Source organism: Rhipicephalus microplus, chromosome 3, assembly GCF_043290135.1.
Source record: "Rhipicephalus microplus isolate Deutch F79 chromosome 3, USDA_Rmic, whole genome shotgun sequence".
In the NCBI taxonomy this organism is placed as follows: Eukaryota; Metazoa; Arthropoda; class Arachnida; order Ixodida; family Ixodidae; genus Rhipicephalus; species Rhipicephalus microplus.
Window position 1 is genome coordinate 271704803 of NC_134702.1, and position 22294 is coordinate 271727096.

Here is a 22294-nt window from a genome sequence, read left to right on the forward strand (position 1 = left end):
AGTATGAATTAACTGAATGACGGAGTTTGAATTAAGAGGTTTTTAAGTACATTGAAAGAATAGAAGGCCAACTGAAAAACTGAATTTCGTTTGAATTAGCCTAAAGTATGAGTTATCAGAGTTTGAGTTATAGCTAGTCTGCTGCACCAGTGTTCACACTCTCCAACTCTGCTCTGTACACTGGCCCACCTTCGACCACTTTCACAAAGGAGTAAGGCACTGAGTGGGGCTAGTAGTTTACATTCATTTTAAAGGCTGATTAACTGTGCTATTGAATGCAGAGGAGTGCAAGACCATACAGTTCCTATAAATACACTAGAGAGAACTCTGGCACTGGTGTCTGTGGGAGCTGCAACACACGGCACCTCAGCGAGCATGGGAATGATAGGTAGTACAGAGCCAACCACTGTTAGAGTGAACGCGCGAGCGCTTGGCTTCGCTCCGCGAAACGCCACTGTAGTGAGTGTGGCCGCACGTCGAAGTAAACCTGCACATGCGCGGGAGTGCCTGCAGGCATGGCTTCGCGTCGTCTGCTACAATGCTCGCCCTCTTGGGCGCGCCAAGCTTGCAGTTCTGTGAAACAAACTTCGGTCACAGTGTCACGCATTTCCTGCTGCCAATACAGCCTTTAGTTTTAGTGTCGCAACTTGGAGACTACCAGATTATGAACACTAGTGGTGCACTTCATAATGGAAATACTTTCGAAAAATACAGTTTCGTCACTTTGAATTGAAGGCAATAAAAAGTTATTTTTGAGTAAGAAGTGTCAATAAAAATTCTTCATTTCTTAAGAATAATTCACAAGGCAACGTTAGTGCACCCATTGTCGTGTATGCTCCAACGAGCATAGCGAGTGTGGCAATTTTTCGTGCATTTTCAGAGAGAGCGTGTTGAGGGGTGTTCCTTGGCCGTTCTTATACGGTCTTGAACGCAGGTGTATGGCGGCGTGAGTGGTATGATCTGATAATATGTAAAACAGCTGGAGTGCTTACTTTGAAATGTAAAGATCAATTCATTCATTCATTCATTCATTCATTCATTTTATTACCTCGAAGGTCCCGGTTGGGATATTACATGAGGGAGTGGGTATTACAAAGGCTAACAATATAATGGTAGTTATAATGAGATAGTTTCGATGAGCCGTTTAAATGCTTGGGTGTCGATGATGGTGGTGACTTCGGTGGGCAGGTCATTCCAGTCTTGGGCTGTGCGCAGGAAAAACGATTGCTGAAAGGTCACAGTATGGGCTTGTGGTGGATATACTGCGTTACAGTGACTGATGCGGGAAATGCGGTGGGCTCTTCTGATGTATGGGTTATCTAAAGGCAAAGAATGGAAGAATTTATGATAAAGGTTGAGACGTGCGATTTTGCGGCGCTTAGCCAGATCGGATAAGTTAATCTCTGCCTTTAGTGCCGAGATGCTTGATGTGTGTGAATAGTTAGACAGTATAAACCGTGCCGCACGGTTCTGGACAGATTCGAGGGCGTAAGTGAGGTTATTGTGGTGAGGGTCAAAAATCGCGTTAGCATATTCTAGCTTTGGCCGGACAAAGGTTTCGAAGGCAACTTTTTTAATAGAAGGAGGAGCGAGCGAAACGTTACGGCGTATATACCCTAGAGTACGATTAGCAGAATTGATTATGTGGTTAATATGACAGGTCCAAGTTAGGTCACGCGAGATGTACACACCAAGATATTTAAATGAATCGACTGTAGTAATCTGGTTGTTATTGATGCTGTAGTTATAAACAACATGATGTTGACGACGGTGAATAGACATTAACACAGTTTTAGTTACATTCAAGGACATGAGCCAAGTGTTACACCAGTTTTGTATGCGGGTGAGGTCACATTGTAGTATGGAATGATCAGAGGGGTTATTAATTGCACGGTAAACAACACAATCATCTGCGAATAGACGGATGTGAGAAGAAATATTACAGGGGAGGTCATTAATGTATATCAAGAAGAGGAGGGGACCAAGTACGGTACCTTGCGGTACGCCTGAAAGAACGAGTGTTAGAGATGAAGATCTGATAATATGATCTGATAATATCTAAAACAGTTGGAGTGCTTACTTTGAAATTTAAAGATCAATAATTATGCTGAAACTGTTTTGCTCAGTGAGATAGAAAATTCATTTACGTGTTTCATAGACACAAATATTTAGCCTGTTTTACGTGAAAAACAAAGGACACATCGAAGTTTAATAAAACAAACAAGAATAACCCAGGAGTTTATTCACGAACAGAAATGGCCAAGAATTTCTGTGGCTAAAACGAAATGAGATTACCTCACATTGCAGATATTTCTTGCGGACGTCGCAGCGTGACGGTGTGCAAAATTGCTTGTCTGCTTTTTTGCGACCACAAATCCAGACGGATCGTGGCATTGTGGTAAAGACAATGTTGACCGTTTTTTTGGTTTAGTACAGGGTGGCTTCTTCGGCAGCGTCAATGACAGCCCGCATCCTGCCTGACAGGAAGCCGTACAGGGATGCGGAGAGGCTGCGGTAATAATATTGAGGTCAGGAGATGGCACAGGCCACTCTAGAACTGGCACATACCTAGACTCCAAAAACGCTTCAACTTTTCTGGACTTGTGAATGGGGAAGTTGCCCTGCTGCAAAACAAAGTATATGTCAAGAAAGGGTCGGTCCAGAAGCTATGGCAACATGATATCGTCCAGGATTGCACAGTACATGTCAGCATTGACCTTGTTATGAATCCTCACTAGTGGTCTGATGCCGGCCGGTGTGATTGCGCCCCAGACACTCACAGACATACGGTCGCTGGCTGCTACCTGCTGGATGAATTCGGGCATATATCTAAAGAAAGGATGTGTTTGTACGGTTTAGCCTTCTTATGTAGCCTGTAACATGCGCCATCAAAGAAAGAAGAGGAATACAAAAGTGTGCACCTGTTTGGACTTTCTTATATGCACGAACACACCTAGTAAACATTTTGAAATTCCAAGAGGACATTTTCGATGGAGGCGAAAAGGCTGTAGGCTTGTGTGCTCAGATGTGGGTGCACGTTGAAAAACCCCTGATGGTCGAAAATTCTGGAGGCCTCCACTACAGCATCTCTCATAATCACATGGTGGTTTTGGGACGTTAAACCCAACTATCAGCAATTGATCAAATTCTAAGAAGTATCTGTTATCTTTTGTTGTAGAAATCGCTGTGTGTGTTCATTTGGCATATTTTAATGCTCTTTTTACGATCAATGAAGTTGAAGCAATGTCCAAAATGTAGTTTTGGAGGTTGGTTAAAACTCGGAACGCAATTTCATAAGAGCGTCGGTTGTGATGTCTTATTCCACGCTTACTTCCGGAAACAATCATTTTGCTCCCTCTGGAAACGTTGTATTTAGTATCAGAATATCCTAAATGAAATTAAGCTTGGGTATTGCACTTTACGTTTAAGCAGTGTATGGGGCCGTTATAGCATGCAAAATTTAGATCTATGCGTACTATGTACGAATTTCTCGGCTCATATGAGCTGTTTCTCACTGACAGTTGTCCAGGCGCCATACTCGTTGCCTTTGGTCTCATATCGTGGTAAATGTCAATTCGTCGGAGAAGACAACATTTTGCCGTTCGTCGGTTCAGTCTTCATGTTCTCGGGCAAACGCAAGGCGCCTCTTCTTATTGACGGCACTCAAGGCCTTCAAACGGCTGTCCTGCTTTTGAGTATTGCTGAATATAGGTGACGCTTCACTGTTGTATCCGAAGCCGCCGATATCCCCGCAATTAGCTTCAGTTCTCTGACACTCGACGCAGGAAAGTCATTTGCCGCCGATATGATTGCCATGTCCTCATCTTCCGTGGTCACCTTGGCACGGGCTTTCCTGGGAGCAACCTTTATCCTGCTCTCCGTCCTGTAGGCTTGAATTATTCTGTTCATAGTTTTTAACGGCCTATTAGTGATTCTAGAAATAGCCCTTTATGAATATGCTTTGAGGCTTAGCTCAATAATACGAATTTTATCCTCATTCGGAACATGTGACATTGTCCGATCACACACACGCCCCTAAATGCTTGCAAGGAAAAGAACTGGGCTTCAACGGCGATCGTTTTTTTTTAATCACCGCTAAAGCATGAGAAAAAACAACTCTATGAAAATAAAATTTTTATCCCATGGTTTTGGGTGAGAGTGTCATGATGAATGGCCTGCTCTGCACTCGATATTTTTCATCTTGACTTGGTCAAGCGTGAGCAGTGGCGGGATCAAATGCTGTATGGCCTTGTTGGCCACATTTCGGTGAAAGCAAGTGCTGGAGGCCCGTGTACGTTGGTTCAGGTGCACTTCAAAGACCACCAGATGATGAGAATGTCCAGGGCAATCAACTACAACATCCCTCAATAACCATATCCTGGTTTGGGACGTAAAACTCTAACAAATATAACAAGTGTAGGTGTGATCACAGTATAATACCATCCTACAAATTTCCGTGAGAACTATCGTAGCAAAAATGTGACTACAAGCATCCAATACGCTAACTGGGTTAGCGTAAATGAAATTTAAGCCGTTGCTTTTATAATACACCGATTAAACAGAACATAAAAATACGCCCAGTTGTTTTCATTTTTCTATTTTGCAGCAAGTGCAATTTGGCGTCATCATTGTTTTGGGTGCAACTTCGCGCCCTTCCTCTCCTCCCTGCAAGAGAAACATGAAAATTAAGTAGTTTTTTTTTCTACAGTGCTGGATAGCTTGAAAATACGAAAAGATGTTAGTGTTTATAAACGTAGGCCCCACAAAAACGACGTATGTGCTTGTAAGTCGAAGGGACAATTTCAATTTGGTGAATAAAATTGAGATCACTTGGTGTTTGGCTTGTCTTTGTGTTGTGACACTAACAGTTGTATTGGCAGCGGAAAATACGTGACACTGTGACCGAAGTTTGCTTCATGGCACTGAAAACTTGGCGCGCTCAAGAGCGCGAGCATTGTAGCAGACGACACGAAGCCACGCCTGCAGGCACTAGCGTGCATGCTCAGGTTTACTTCGATGCGCGGCTGCCCTTACGACAGTGGCGTTCCGCGGAGCGCGGCCACGCGCTCGTGCGTTCACCCTAACAGTGTTTGGTACTGTACATGAATTTGTCGAATATTCGTAATTTTGGCTCCATTTGGCTTTGCATGGCTTAGAGTTTTTTTTTTTTTCCACAGTGCAACAATTAGCAAAGGTTTAACAGTTGCATTTTAACAGTTGCAGCAGTTACCAGCTTAACTTTCTAGGCTTACCAAGTCAAATCAGGTCACTAAGTTCAAAATGGTGTGTTCTTTTATTCAAAACAAAACCGAAACACTGCAATAAACATAGCCACAAGTGCATCCGAAGCCCGCAGTGCACCTACCATGCTACACGGGGGATGCTTTTCATGATAACGGCATATTTTCTTATATATGAATCCTATTAAGCACAACAGTGTCGCTTACCTGGGGTGGGAGTGACCACTGTGCCAGTCATCAGGGGACGCACATCCAATCAAAGACGCTCTAGTAGACTCCACGTTTCTAATACTCGCTATCAATCCATTTAGTTAACTTAACATGTTGCTTATTAATGTGCATGCTTCGTAGTTACTGCTTCGATGCTTTCCTGCAAGGACAAAATGTGTGCAATTGCAGACACAAGTGGGAGCCAACTTAAAAAGCATTTTTCTCGCTTAAAACGAATAGTACTTCTGTAAAACTTTCTCATTTTGTGAGGAGTGAATGTTGCTAATAAATGCACCATTTGGAGAATTTGTGCAAGGACCATCTTGGTCAATTTATTGCTGAACATTGGTCAAAACTAAATTTTTTTGAAAGGTTATCATCAACTGCATGCACTATTTTGCAGTGTATGCAGCTAAAAATGTTTTCACTCATTGCACAGCTCCACGACCATTATAATATATGCCACTTCACTAAGTAACCTTTCCATAAAAAAAGGCTCAATATGCAGCATTTTTCACGGATGGTCAAGCACCAATATTGGGACAGTTAGTGTAGAATGACTCATCTGGTGTAATTTTTTATTTAGTATCTAGGTAGCAAGCTTGCAGTTTCCCATGCCCTAAGGTTATTGCTTGTCTGCTTTAATCGACATGCTACCACACTCAGACTTGCTCAAGCTGGAAGAAGTTGAAATAATTCCAGCAAAGCACAAAATTGCGTTGCTTTGCTAGCATGCAAACATGATATTGTATCTCAGATTATTTGTCAAATATTTGCTTTAATTTTGATTTTGACATTCTTAAAGCATAAAATAGGCTAAAGAATCTTAATCTTCTTATATCTCCTCTAAGTGTGAATTGTGATGCACTGTTTTCAATTGTGTCAAATTCACATAGAATAATTATAAGGCAAGCCATATCGCATTCTGTAAAATAAAATGAAGTAATGTGTTGTTTTGTGTGAGTTTTAGTAATTGATTCTAATTACCATGTAATTAAATATTTGGCTTATCTGTAGTTATTAATGTTCTATTTTGACATGAATAGAATCGATACTGCAGTAATGTAGCTAATGGACCTAGTTGGAAGATACTCATGATGGTCAGTGCAAAAAAAAAAAAGGACACGAAAGACAAAAAGGCACATGACACAAGTGCTGTATAACAACTGAAAGCCTAATAGAAAAAACGTGGCATATGTAAACATAAAGGAAGGGCCTAACAAAACTTTATCGACCCCGACCTAACGTCTAATCACGTATGCTGTAGATAGGAGGCCTCAGCATCTGTGGGAGCAATTGAGGGCTGGCTCAGTCTTTTGCTTTTATAATTTCAAATGCTTCAGCCATTTTATGCTTGCACCTGTGCCTTATCAGCACAGGGGTTTTGTTAAGCTTGGCTGTGCAACCGCACTGCCGGTAATGGAGAGACGCACGTTGAGACAATGTCCCATCTGCCCAATGTCAGGAGTGGAAGTGCTGTGCCGATCGCACCATGCTGCGCCAGTCTGGTCTGCTGTGCCAAGTCGTGCCTAAACGGCAATTTGAACCTGCAGCGCCAAATTTAGCCAACAGAGTTATCATCGACCAAGCAACACGCGTGGGCTACACAAAGGACGCACTTGCGTCTATATAAAGTTCCGTGTCCATATCAAGTGTTGTATTTCATATCCCGCATGAATCTTGCGCCACGTGAACACAATGCATGGTTCTTGTTGAAGTGGAGTTTGTGTGCATACCTCATTATGCAACTATATATGTTTTAACTGTAAAGCTGTTAGGCAAACAATAAGGACGGCATTGCTGTTGCAAAAAACTCGCCGCACTGTTGCCAAGCAACTGCCGAGCGCGTGCTGTGCTCGGTGGTTGCTCAGCAGTGGTGTGGCGAGTTTTCTGCCATATAAAAAAAATAAAAGCCAGTGTCACTGGCGTGGTGATCACTGCGATAGCAACAATTTGTAATGTTGTAATGGTGATGCCACACGCACTCCTTCCTTTCTATTTTCATTATTTATTTATTTATTCATTTACAGAATACTGTCAATCCCCAATGGGGATTATTACAGGGGTGAGCATCACTGTCACAACTTTCGATATTTGAAACAAGAAAAAGCAGAATAATAAAGAACACATAATCACAGAACACAGCAGTACGACATAGAACAATCATACATAGTTATTTGAACAATAACCAAGGACAAAGTACACCAATGGTACACCAACAAAAAACAGGAGTTGATAAGAAACGAAGCACAGAAAGAAGAAAACACAGATCGAGTATTGTTATCAAGGAACCGTATTAAACAATAAATATATGCGGACAAGTGTTTTAGTATGACAATTGGAAACAGGAAGGACTACATGAAGAAAAACAGGTGATCACTGTACATGCTAACTAGGTTAGAATAGATCAGTGCCTTCAATTAGTTTCATAAAGTTTTCTAATGTTGGCTGCTGTGTAATGACTGGATTCAGTGAGTTCCATTCTCGAATTACGTGCGGCAAGAACGAATAGGAAAAAGTATTATTACTAAATGAGTATTCTTCGAATTCCCATGCATGGCTTCGCCTCGTCGGTCTGGTATCTCGAAAGTTCAAGTAAAGATCTGGGTTTATGCGGAATGATCTGTGTAAAAGTAGATAAAGAAATTTGAGCCGGAAAACCTTTGCACGACCTTCAAGGGTGGCTAGACCAGCACGATGTAGTAGAGCAGTAGGTGAGTCGTTGCGCCCGTATCTGTTGATAAAGTGCACTGCTTTCCGCTGAACCCTTTCCATTATAGCGGTAGTATTCACTGTGTGAGGGAACCACACAATATTAGCATATTCTAAGACCGGGCGAACAAATCTAACGTAAGCAAGAAGCTTCGTTTCATGTGTGGCAAATGACACGGCCCGTTTAATGAAAAATAATTTGCTCATCGCTTTTTTGGACACTTAACGCACGTGCTCTGTCCAACTAAGATCAGATGAAATTGTGATACCAAAGTATTTGTACTGGTTAACCCTTCATAGTGGCACATTGTTAAAATGGTATTGAAAATCAAATTTAGACACCTTGTTGGTAATGGACATAAATGCAGTTTTGTCAATGTTTCTAGTCATTTGCGAATCAGTGCACCACTGAGCTATTTTGTTTATTGAATTACTCAACTTCACCTGATCATCGTGATGACGTATTTCATTGTAGAGCATACAGTCATCTGCAAAGAATCTGAGTTTAACGTCAGCATAGTTAGTTATGTCATTTATATATATTAGGAACAAAACTGGAGCTAGTACAGACCCCTGCAGGACGCCTGACAACACCGGAGCTAGGTCAGAAGTGTGGATGCCATGCTGTACGTATTGGTGACGGTCAGTTAAGTAATTAGTTATCCATTGGAAGATGGGGCCATCGCCTAACAAGTGATTAAGCTTAAGTAGTAGTTTAGGGTGCGAGACGCGGTCGAATGCCTTCGAGAAGTCGAGAAAAGTTACATCAGTTTGAATACGTTTATTTATGCCGAGAGACAGGTCATGAAGTGTTTCGACGAGCTGTGTAACTGTAGATTGTCGTGATCTAAAGCCATGCTGGTTGGAATATAGAATATTGTTTGATTCAATAAAGCTAATTAGAAATTTTAACACAATATGTTCAAGAATTTTGCTACTAGTGCGGGTGATCGAAATAGGCCTATAATTAGAAGGACTAGCGGCATTACCTGATTTAAATATTGGAGTAATTTTGGCAATTTTCCATTCATCTGGAATGCAGCCATCTGCCAGTGATTTGGAATATATTAAATACAGACATTTACTGACTGGTTCTGCATATCGTTTAAGGAAGCCATTTGGGATTCTGTCTGGACCGCTACTTTTTTTTCATTGATGCCTAGATGCTGTGACATAATGCCAGCCTCTGATAAAGGAGGCGTGCCTAATAATTGGATATCCTGATTATAAAAAGAAGCATTCATGTTCACAGTGCCATTATCGGCTGTAAAAACCGAACAAAATGACAGTTGAAATTGTCAGCTCTTGCTTGGTCTTGACCGTCTAGTGAAGGTCGATTAGTCATTTTTGTGTTCATATATTTCCAGAATTTGTGGGGAGAGTTTTTAATAAACTCATTCAATGTGGACCCGCAGAACTTCTGTTTGGCGTTATGCACCTGGTCCTTAAGTGATCTAGTAAGTGAGTTCAGTATAGAATGGCAACCTGGAACATTCCGGTTTTTGTTAGTTTTAAGCAAATTCTTGATTTTGCGTTTAGTATGGATTATTTCACGTGTGATCCACGGATTATGTTTTTGAGTTGATTTAAAAACCATCGGGACAAAGTTCCGCATACAATGCATGACATGGAATTTCAATTTCAGCCAGACCGCATCAATGCTAGAGCAAGCATCAGAACAAAGGTAAAAGAATTCAGTGTACTCGTGTACAAGGTACGTCATTTTAGCCGCATCATTGGCCTTGTTAAATGCGGGTATTTATTTTGATTGGCCACGTAATTTCAGTGGGCTAATAAAGGGCAATGTGCATAATACCATTTTGTGATCGGATAACCCATCAAGTACGTCTACTGGAGATTCATTTGTAGGAAGGCTGTTACTTATAAAAACAAGGTCCAAGATCGAGGATGACGCCCCCTGTACTCGAGTTGGGACGGAAACAATCTGCTCGAGATTGAAGTCAAACATAAGATCCAATAGGATGCTTTGAGGTTTAGATTCAGGTAGAAAGGAACACCAGTCAATGTCAGGAAGATTAGAGTCCCCGGCTAGTACAATCAAGCCCCCGTGCAAATTCGAATGCATGTTATTAAAAAGAGATTCAAGATATGTACAATCGGCATTGGGCGGCTGGTAAAACACGCCCACTTTAGCGATCCTGTGTTGTAGGCGCACATTGCACCACAAAGCTTCAACATTTTCAATGTCTGGCATAGTTGAAAAATCGATACTTTCCTTGAAAAGAAGCGCAACACCCCCACCACGTGATTCCCTGTCTTTGCGCACTATCACATATCCGAGAGGCACCATTTCTTTATCGGAAATGCCAGAATGTAGCCACGTTTCTGTAATAGCGACAATATCTGGAGAATGTGCGAGGAGTATTGCTTCAAGCTGATCAACTTTATTGACGATACTGCGAGCATTCAAGTTTATAAGAGTTGCCGACTGCGGCTTCGCGTTGCACGTGCTTCGCTTGGTGCTTGTTTTTGCGTTACAGTCTCCTTGTCGTTTTTTGAGATAGCTCCCATTTTATTGCTGGCTTCGCTGCGGGCTTCGCTTGGTACTTTTTTTGTGTGTTACCGTCTCCTTGTTTTTTGGGATAGCTACCATTTTATTGCAACTTTCGTCCCATGAAAACAGTCTGCCCTCTACTTTAACCTTATCATATACGAGGTAAACCTTCTCTTTCCGATCTCGATTCTCCTTCGTGTGTGCCCATAGCTTCCTTCGAATTTCACAAACAGGCTGGCAGAAGTCTTCACTGACTGATATTGAGGAGCCTTTCAATTTAGAGCAGTTTTTTAAAATGTTGGCTTTGTCTCGGTAGTCAACAAACTTCAGTATGACAGGCCTAGATTTTGGCTCGTCACCCTGTTTCGCCCTACCAAGACGATGAATATGTTCAGCGCCTGATATTTTGCCATCAAGCACATCATTGAAAACTTCCTTGACTACAGCCGTTTCAAGTTTTTCAGGCGACTCGTGTTCTTGTTCGTTGACACCGTACACAATTAAGTTAGAGCTCCGACTTCTATTTTCCAGGTCGTCGAGTTTCTTAGCCATAACTGCCATACTGCATTCAAGGTCAGCAATTCTGTTAACGCAGTCAGTTACCTTGATCTCAAGGCTAGCAATTTTCTCAAGCATTTTATCAATTGCACTTAGCTTTTCGTTAGTTTCTGCTTTGCCTGCCTTAATTTCTTTGATATCACCCGCAATTCGTTTCAGCTGCTCTACCAACTCGTTGAATTCGGGACCAGGATTAGACTCTATATCTCCAGCCATAAGCAGCAAGAACCTCAAAGTTGCACAGACATTGCAAACCAGGTCGCACAGTGGCCGTGGGCACGGCAGCAAAATAAGAAATACATTATTACTGCAGAAGCATTTTCCAAAATGTTTTCTCACCTGCATAAAGAATTGAAACAGATTGCTAGGTGGCATTCTGACGCTGCCGCCGTGCCCACTGCCGAGCGATCCGTGGTGCGCCAGCTTTATACCGAGCAGACGTACTAACGCTAGTGGCGTAGTCATATCTTCCAGGGGAAAAGCTGAGGTGGTCCGGGCGCTGCCAACGACGATTTCAAAGGCCGAGAAGTTGGTTGCAACTTCACGAGCTGCGCCGTCGATGTCCAGAAGCCATATCTGCTGCGCATCTGTGATAGGTAGAACCGTCAGTTCTGTTCTTCGAAGCAGCAGAATCAGGAGCGTCTGCATAAAGAATTGAAACGGATTGTTAGGTGGCATTCTGACGCTGCCGCCGTGCCCACTCACCATTACCTCACCATTACACGTGTATTGCTTTCTTGCGCGAACCGCAGCCGAATGACTGGGTACTATCTAGATAATAGAACCCTCCGATGAGATTACACGCACAACACGTACATTACAGTTTGCTCTGGAACTTACATGGCCGCTAGCGATAACCCTGGAATCTTTGAAGGCACATGTATAAGTGCCACCGCATTTGCTGCGTGGCAGATTATCGACAGCCAATACTCTATGTTCGCTGCTATCAATCTACAGGATGTATTGTTTGCACAGCGACGTTCCGTTTTCCAGGCACTGGTTAGCCCAAAGCAGCGACTGCTGCTTTCGTCGATGTCACGACCCCGTGACAATACGAAGGCTACCAGCTACGAAGGCTGACAGCTAACTTTTTTGGATCCTACATAAACACTGCAACTAAAAAACACTGGTGTAAGGGAATAAGTACGTCCGCTCCTGTGAGAAATGCTCTTATCGCACAATCTCTTTCCATTGAGAGCACACCATGTAGAACAGTATACGAGCCGGGCGCTGATGCTTGCAGTTATCGCGCGCACCAGCTACCGCAACCACGCCCTTGATTAGAATCAAATTTCATGGCTGCTGCTCTAGCGACCCCCCTTTGTCACGTCTTTTCATGCTCGTTCAAGATGGGCAGAGTGTCTCCTTTATGCTTGAGCATGCAACAGGACTTTTAACACGCGGTGGGGTGCTATCGCGTGCGCCCTCCCGAGATCGACCGTCTCGTTTAATCTCTGCTTGAGCAACGCTCATCACCTCAGCTTGTGCAATTTTACGCGCTGGTCGAACGTATAATGCGCAGAGAATGGTACCAACTTGTAGTTTATGCGGAACATGGCAGAGACGGCGAAAACCTATTATCATGTCGGCTATGGCACTTCACTGACCGGATGATAAGTTTTCTACATATTTTTATAGAACTCTACAGGTTTAATATGAAGATAACCTTTAATATACAATAGCTTATCTATTTTGATTTGCTGTTCATGTTGGATGCAGTGTTTTAGTCATATTTTGAACATTGTAACAATTTAACGTAATTTGTTTGCATTTGTTTGAGGCCTAATAGCTGTCCAGAACACCGCTTTTGTTTTTTCTGAGTTGCTGCGCTTTCACCTTTGATGTTGTAAGGTTTAATATACACGAATTTCGGGCAAGTATAATTACTTGATCAGTAATGCTTGCTTAATAAAAACCAAGTGTTCACCAGAAAGCAAAAATTCTAATTAAGTGATATGTGACCCAGAAATGTGCTCCAAACTAAATTTTGATGCTCCAAAAAACACCTTTTGTTGCTCTAGAGCTGCTCCAAAACTCCCTTTTTATTGCTTCAAAGCTTCTGCAAAACTGCATTATTCCTTCTCCCGAAGCTGCTCCAAAAGACTAAAGCTCGCTTGCACCCCTGAATGTACGTATCACCACATGACAGAGGGATGCTTTATAGAGCACACTTCAGCGCTGGTGGCAGCCCGCCCCTTCTGCACCCTTTTGTCAACGCTCCCGCTCACACTTCCTAGCTTTTTGCCAGCACAAAAGACAACACTAAAGGGACCCTGAAATGGTTTTTTGAAGTTTCATCAGCGTTTAGGCTAGGGCATCATCAAACCATTTGTACCACAAATTTGGTGACAAGCCGTGTCCCAAGGCAACGACAGACAATTAAATCATACGTTCCTTCTCACCTCTGCCTGGCCGCCTCAACTCATGGGGCATGCTGGCAATCGCAGAGCTCTCATGAGCGCAGTCAAAGTTTTGACCTTTTACCAGTCTAGACCTCCGAGATTGCATGCTGACAGGTTGCGTGCAGTCTCAGAGGCCATAACATAATGCGTCCTGCAGCACGAATGCCGTCTTGCAACAGATCGCTGAGTGGTTCATATCAGCTAATAGGTGCCGTCACCCTACCAGCTGTTCTTACTTCCACGAATTCTACAGTTCATGATAGCCAATCAGATCAGCAGCCTCCAGTGATGTGGCTGCTGACGTACTCTGGCCTCATCAAGCGGCCAATGTATGTTGCTCTCTGAATGGGCGGTTGAAAGCGCGTTGAGCCGATTCACAACGATCTACAATGATCTGCAGGGATTCGCAGCTTTAAAGCATTTTAGTAAATTACACAATTTATGCAGGGAGCTCAACTCATTCTATAAGTAACCCTTGGGACTTGGTGTACCGGCCCAATGTGTACAAAATCGCCAAAACCTTTTCAGGGTGTCTTTAATGTCATAATGACTGGTAATCTTCTTCAAACAGTGACACACAGAGTGCAGATATAGATGGGATAATGGCAAATTTTTCTCACCCATTTAAAGGTAGAACAATAACATCTTATGGTTCCCTTTTCAAGATTTGAAACAGTCTCTGTGGTGTGGAGGCAAAAACCAAGCGTGGGAAACCAGCAACTTCTTATCTGTCAACCTGCCGTAAAAAACGTGAGGACAGGACTTCTTTAAGGCCAAATTTAGACAAAACCTGGCCTATCAATTCTTTACAATTTTTGAGTAGAGCGACAGATTAAAATGGTTTTGCGAAATGCGGGGAATAAGACCAGCAATCATGATCTTTCTGGAAATGTAATAAAAGATCTAAAAATTGCAAGGCATTGTTCTTTGGGGCTACAGAGCTTAAGCACGGACCTTTGCCCCGCTGTCTAAATGTACTCAGGTCCAGGATCATAGACCACATAAAATCGACACGATCATTAAACACCAAGTAGTCGTTGATATACCTAAAAACATGTCGTGCACTATCCTCGAAATCTTGTTCAAGGGTTAAGTCTTGTACTTTCTTGTTTTTTATGTCCTTTTTTGCACTGACCATCATAAGAATGAAAATTTAGGCTCCTAATGTGTGCACAATTCATTTTTGTTTTATTCATTTGGAGAAAAAAAAAGAGTAGCAGTTTTGCCGTTGGTTCTGGATTGTGGCATCAAATAACTCTTTGAACGCCATGCTGTCTTCATAAAAGCGATCGGTTACAGTCATATACAGCACACTGAGGCAAAACATTGAGACCATGGAGAAAGTTCGGTTGATCCAATAAGAAACATATGTTGTTATCTCTTTTGGTTTCAAGTTTACACAACTAGCATAAACAAGTTGCATTAAAAAACTTAGCCACTGTCACTGAAGGGGATATATCAGGCTTAGTAGATTTAAAAGCTGTATCTAGCTTCTTACATACGGGATGCACGTAAATGCATGTATCCTTTGTGAGCTGTGCTTGTTTTCTCAGTCTTGTTACTGTAGAGTCATATGCAGACAGATGTCATTAATAATTAAAATGCATGTGCAATGTGCAGGTGAAACAGATCATGGAAGAAGCAGTGACACGCAAATTCGTCCATGAGGAAAGCAGCAGCATCACTTCCCTTTGTGGTGAGTGTGCCACAGCAGCATCTCTTCTTTCATGCTAATCATATGGGAAGCCACTCTTTAGCATGTCTGTTTCACTTTTCCTTTTCAGGCATCAAAATTCAGCAAAAAACGTCTAAAAGAAATCCTCAATCCGGACAGTGCTACTTTCACGTCTTGTTGTCGTTAGCTATATCAGCAAATCGTCAGGTGGAAGAACAAAGACAATAAGCAGTAGTCATACTAAAAAATAATCAATGCGCTCGCCCATTGATCCCTGGAAAATGAAAGTAATATAAGAGTGCAAGTAATTAACAATTTGGCCAATTAAGCTCACTAAACTGCACTCTGAAGCCTGCATGAATCACTGGTATCATACAGTGATGAGATAAAACTTATTTAGTGGTGATGCTTTGTTTATGCATGCAATGAGTGTAAACGCTCATGACATCATCATTACCCTTTTTTAGCCTTCACCGTGGGGGGGGGGGGGGGGGTGCTTTCTAGAGATTTTACAGTAATGAAATTTCTCGTGATAGCCATTCTATCAAAAGCTTTATTTTAGAAGACACTGTAAGGAATGTCTGGGGCTCAAGTGGTACAACGTACACCGGACTTTACTTTTTAAGTCATGTGAGAGTTTGTTCTACGTTATCAGTAGATGTTCAATGTAGAAGCAACACAAAAGGCTAGCGAGTCAGTACTGATTAATTTTTAAATAACTCAAGTGCTGCGAATACTAGGACAAAAGAGGCAACATTACGGGTGCTTACTCACAACTATATGCTTTATTTCTTGAAAACAAAATATGTACCTAAACTCGACTCCAACACTTGCACTGTGGAAAGAAAAGAAAAGCCAGAAGAAGAAGCTATCCATCTGTGGCCATATTAGCCAAAAAAAGTAAAACTGCTAGAGGATGTAGCTGATTGGGGAGGGGGGCATCTGTGCTTTTTGTTCTTTTTGCACTGTGCAGATTGTTGTGTTTTGGGTTGTCAGTTTCGGTTTCGGAATGACATGTGAGGATGCCAGGGGGCGCCGCTCTGGCATCCAGGATTTCAAGGCGACTGTAAAATAAAAGCATTGTGCGTTGGGTAACCGTGGAGTGCAGTTGTTGTTCTTCTCTTCGGCGCTTCGCGCCAACCCGCGTGTTCGGGCTGGTCGGTGTTCCCGCCGGCCGCGTTCGTCTCCGTCGGCCGTCTTCTTCTTCTGCTTCGTCGGGACCAGCCAGCCCCCAACACAGCAATGGCGACGAGGACGTGTAAGAACCCATTTCGTTTTCCGTGTTCGTCTTTTTCGTGCTTCTAACGGACCTACCCTGCTAACCCTAGACGCTCTTTGTTCCCAGCAAAGTAGCTGCTGCGTGCTGCGTTGCTTCATTCCTTCTATATTCAGCTACGCCGTCTCTGTCATCTTCTTCAAACAGTGTACTGGCGTCAATTTCTTCTCGTCTGCACCTCTCCATTCTTCTTGCTTGAAATGGCGTCTCCTATTCCACCTCCCCTATTTCTTCATTCGCCCGGAGACCCGCCAATTCCGTGGGCGGACTGGAAATTGGTGTTTCAGGCCTACGCAGACTCGGCCGGGGAGGACGCCAGCAAGCCCGAGCGTCGCAAGGCCCTGCTGCTCAATGCGTTGGGCCTTGCCGGGGTAAATTTCTTCTATACTTTGGACGCCACCAACGCGTCGCCGACGCCAGCGTCGGGCGATGCCTTTAAGAATGCTGTTGCTCTTTTTTATGAGCATTTTAAAGATGTCTCGTGCGATTATCTCGCACACGTAAAATTCCAAAAAAGGCGACAATTGCCTAGCGAGCCAGTCGCCGAGTTCATTATTTCTCTTAGAACGCTCACCACGTCGTGCCGCTTCGGCGCGCTCGAGGACAATATGATCCGCCATCAGCTTTTCACCGGGGTAGCCTCGCAAAACGTCCGCTGCCGCATGCTTCAAAAGGGCTGCTCGATTTCATTATCCGAAGCCCTCTCGATTGCGCGAGAGGACGAGCTTATTCGCTCCCAGTTGGAGCAATTCGCTCCGCATTCAGTGCAGCAACTTTCTGCTGCGGGGGGCCAAGACAGCGGCTCTTTGTTTCATGGGACGCGTCAACATAGCGGCCCTTCATCTTCGTCTCGGCGCGGCGGCCAACATGGACGCTCGCCTGCACAGTCCTTCCGTGGCGGCCAACATGGCGGCCTTTCTGCGTCGCGGGGGCGAGGAAACCGGCAATGTGGCGACCCCATTCCGCCAAATTCTGGTTTTCAGGAACAGCACCGAGCTCCTAACTCGCGTTCGCAATTTTCTTCTCCAAGCGCAACTGCGCATTGCTTTCGTTGCGGATCGGCTCGTCATTTAGCCAATTTTGCGCAGTGTCCCGCGAAAAACCGCACTTGTCTTGCGTGCGAAAAATCGGACATTTTCAGTTCATATGCAATTCCCGTCCAGCAAATCTTCCTGAACCAGTTTCTTCGTCCGCTCCTTCGAGCACTGCACAGACCAATACGGTTACTGTTTTAAATGTGGATGGCCTCCACACTACGTCCGAGCTCAGCATTGTAGCTTTAGTGGGCCATGTGCCCTTGTCATTTCTCGTGGACACTGGTGCCTCAGTCTCTTTAATCAGTGCCACTGACTTTCATAGTCATTTTTCCAACATTCGGCTTTTGTCTTCACACGTCGTTCTACAAACATATTCCAAAGATTGATAATTTAGGTCATTTTACAGCTCAGGTCTCCTATCGCAGTCGCACTGCTTCCATTACTTTTTATGTAACTGCCAATGGCAGCTCTCTTTTGGGATGTGATGCCATCAGGGCTTTGTCCATCAACATCGTCGGTGCATCTATGACGTGTGCTCAAGTCGACGTCCAAGATGATCTTCCGGCCAACGCGCCTTCTGAATTCCACCACCTGTTCACCCGTGAACTGAGTTGTGCGCGCGGTTTTGTGCATAAAGTGATGCGTCGACCAGGTGTGTGCCCTGTGCGGGCCAAGCTGCGCCGCATTCCTCTTCTTCTCCGTGAGCAAGTCTCTGCGGAACTGTCTCGCCTTCAAGCCAGCGGAATCATCGAGATTGTCTCTGCTTCCGACTGGGTTTCTCCACTGGTCGTCGTCAAGAAAAAAGATGGATCCCTTCGACTATGCGTCGACTTACGATAACCGAACAAGGCGATCGTCGTAGACAGTTTTCCACTTCCTCACATTGAAGAACTGCTTCATCAGCTCTCCGGAGCGGTATGTTTCTCCAAGCTGGACCTCGCGTCCGCTTATCACCAAGTTTAACTTTCTGAGTGCCGTAGAGACTTAACCACATTTGTATCGCACGAAGGCTTGTTTCGGTTTCGCCGTGTTTGTTTCGGGCTTGCATCTGCCCCTGCAGTGTTTCAGAAAATGATGTCAATTATTCTTAAGGGTTGTAATGGCGCCCGTTGTTACTTGGAGGACATTTTGGTGTGGGGACGTACTCGCGAAGAGCACGATGCTAACTTGCATACTGTTCTCAACTGCATCAGTGAATGTGGTATGAAACTTAATAACAAGTGCATTTTTTCTGTGAATGAGTTACAATTTCTAGGACATAATGTCAGTTCCCGCGGCTTGACACCTGTTGAATCCAAAGTTCAGGCCATTGTCAATGCCCCACGGCCTACTGATGCCAAAACCTTGCAATCTTATTTAGGTCTTGTTGGTTATTATGCCAAGTTTGTCCCTCACTATGCTGATGTTGTTGAACCACTGTGTACTCTACTTCGTCAAGCACAGCCTTTTAACTGGTCAGCTGAAGCTGAGCAGAGCTTCATTCGAGTTAAAGCAATACTGGCCTCAAAGCCAGCTGTTAGTATTTTCAATGAGAAGCTTCCCATCGTCATCACGACGGATGCGTCCAATGTTGGACTGGGAGCAGTGTTTCAACAACTCAGATGTGATCAGCTGATCACTATCGCTTTTGCATCTCGTACATTGACGCCCTGCTGAACGCAGTTATTCAGAAGGAGAGCGTGAAGCTCTCGCGTGCCTTTTTGCCTGTGAGAAATGGCATGTTTACTTGTGGGGCCGGCACTTCACATTACGTACAGATCACCAAGCACTAGTTGCTCTTCTTTCTGCAGGATCCAAAGGCCGCCGCCCCATTCGCATTTCCCGTTGGTGTGCCAAACTCATGTATTATAATTTCAGTGTTCAATGTTTTAAAGGTTCTAATAACATTCTAATAACAAGCAGGTCGAGTATGCAGTTTACAACTGCCATATATGTCAGGCAGCTGACAAGTCTGCCAAACCTGCATTTTCTCCGTTGCAGCCAGTCCAGTGGCCTGATCGGCCTTGGCAGAAACTCGGCATGGACATCATCGGTCCTTTGCATAATGTTTCGCAAAATGCCCGGTTCATTGTTTCTCTCATCGACTACCATTCCAAATGGCCAGAGCTTTGTTTCACACATACGGTTACTTCTGAGGTCATCATTGAATTTCTGTCCTCAATCTTCGGACAATGGTCCACAGTTTCAGTCCGAACATTTCGAGGCTTTTCTTTCACAACGAGGAATTCAGCACTTCAGGTCATCAGTTTTCTATCCCCGATCAAATGGGCAAATCGAGCGCTTTAATCGCGTTCTGAAGGAACATATCCAGATCGCCCAATTAGAGCACCGTCCTCTCAAGCAAGTCTTGACTGAATGTTTAGCTTCGTACAGGTTCACGCCACAAGGCACCACTGGAGTGTCTCTTGTTCAACTTCTCCACGGTAGGCAACCGCGAGTTGCTCTTGACATAGTCTCTTTGCCTCGTAACATAGCAGTGTCTTCTCCTGATCAAATCCGTACCAGGGTTTTTTCTCATCAACAAGCAGTGAAAAAGTATGTCGACGTGCACCCGTCGAGGTACAAAGCAGTCCAAAGTTCGCACTAGCGATCTAGTCAAGGTTCGTGTGTCAGGCAAGCGCCCCAAGTATCGGGGTCCTTACAAAGTCTTGGGCCAGGTTAGCCCCACTTCTTTTCGCTTAAGTGATGGTAACATCTGGAATGCTTTCCGCCTTGTTATTTTTCATATGGATTCGCCTTCAACACCTAAAAGTCTTCCCCATCACATTCCGTCCACGCCTTTCTACTACGCATCAGACTATTACATGTGGCCTCCATGTACAGGCATTTCTTCTTCAAGGGGGGAGGAGTTACCAGTCGGTGTCGCTGGTTCAAGTACACCCATATCATACGGTTCACTTCGAACCATCAAATACTGCTGAGACCGTTGAACCGGACTCTGGTCCGCAAAATTCTTCCGAAGCTCATGCTGCGAGCTCTCATGAGACCGCGAATTTTAACGCTCGTTCAGAGCCTTCACAATCTTCCACTGCTCTTGATGTGTCACATCAGAGCACAAGTGACCAAGGTGCAGAGACACCTGATTTTATACCCAAAAGGGCCCGCCCTAAGCGGAAGCGGCAGAAACCGCGTCGGTTCGAAGACTACGTGATGTAGAATTCTTGTTCATTACTGTTGTGAACATTATTGTTCTGTGAAAAGATCCAATGCATTCAAATCAATATTGTACTGAGTTGTGTACATTTTTTTTTTTCAGTGCATTTTCAGGACTCGTAGTGAGTGAGTTCGGTGTGCCGTACTCTGAATTTTCATGTGTTCTAATGTACATACCTTGTATAATACGTTGGTGTCGATCATGTATAGATATAAACAGTGTATAGGTGAACTTCTTTCGAGGAGGGGATGATTGTTGTGTTTTGGGTTGTCAGTTTCGGTTTCGGAATGACATGTGAGGATGCCAGGGGGTGCCGCTCTGGCATCCAGGATTTCAAGGCGACTGTAAAATAAAAGCAGTGTGCGTTGGGTAACCGTGGAGTGCGGTTGTTGTTCTTCTCTTCGGCGCTTCGTGCCAACCCGCGTGTTCAGGCTGGTCGGCGTTCCCGCCGGCCGCGTTCGTCTCCGTCGGCCGTCGTCTTCTTCTGTTTCGTCGGGACCAGCCAGCCTACAACACAGCACACATGTCCTGGTGTTGGGGTCGGATTTAGTTATAGATTTTCTTTTGAAGCAGTAAAGCTTCTAGTTGTAAGTGCCCGTGTTGTTGCCTCGCTTTTTCTTGTCTTCATAAGTGCTTCAGTTATTTTAGAATGTTCAATTTTGGTTAGGTAAGTTAAGCACCAACATGAGGCTGATATATCAGCCTATGTAAAAATTGGTAAAGTTAGGCCTCGCATGTAATGCATGGAGCAAATTAGCATAGCAGTCCGGTTCCTCACAGTGTGATTGTTGTGCAGCTGCGGTCGACGCATGCCTCTCGCACGGTCTGAAGCGCCGAGCACTGGGCCTCTTTAAGACCAACTCGACCACAGCACTTCTGCACAAAATGGCCAAGCACTTTGAGCCAGCTGCTGCCATCGCCCGTGCAGTCACCCAGATGGAAGCAGCAGCTGCACTCACCTCAGACTCTTCGACAACGTGAGTGCCTGTCGTGCCTTAGCATGTTGTCAGCACGTTTCTCCACGAGCCAACTCAATGCTCTGGCAAAAAATTATTTTAAGATTTAGCCCAAAGAAACACGAGGACAGAGCGCTGCATCCTCATATTAGGATATGCAATACCACCAGTCGGTTTCGTTGGACCAAATTAACTATGTTTGGAAACAAATCATATGTACTTAACTGGCAACTTGTGCCTCAGAAACATCGTGGTAATGAATGCTATGGTGGCACACATTGTACATGTTATGAAATATACTCAGAGTAGTGGAATCTACAAAATATGCATGCCGTAGAGAAACAGAGAGGATTTGCTGCAGTAGTCGTCAATGCAGCACCACCTCCAAGCAGTGGCGGCGCCAGGGGGGGCAAGGGTGGGCTGGAGCCCCCCCAAAATTCTCGCCTGCCCCCCCTATGCCCACCCAAGTGCCCGGAAGCATATATTGAAAACCTAGTAGGAGCAGAGCTAGCTTGGCCCCCCCCCCGGAGGAACTCACTTTTCGTGGTTGCCCCCCAGT

The 22294-nt window shown here is 44.2% G+C and overlaps 1 protein-coding gene across 2 annotated transcripts in view; it reads left to right on the forward strand.

Annotated features, from left to right (window-relative positions):
- LOC119167945 (small G protein signaling modulator 1) overlaps positions 1-22294 on the forward strand; it is a 301398-nt gene that overhangs the window by 69412 nt on the left and 209692 nt on the right. For both annotated transcript variants that reach the window (XM_075891022.1, XM_037419412.2), the window contains exons 2-3: positions 15258-15333; positions 21576-21756. In XM_075891022.1, coding sequence (XP_075747137.1) covers positions 15258-15333; positions 21576-21756 — 257 coding nt within the window. The remainder of the gene's footprint in view (positions 1-15257; positions 15334-21575; positions 21757-22294) is intronic.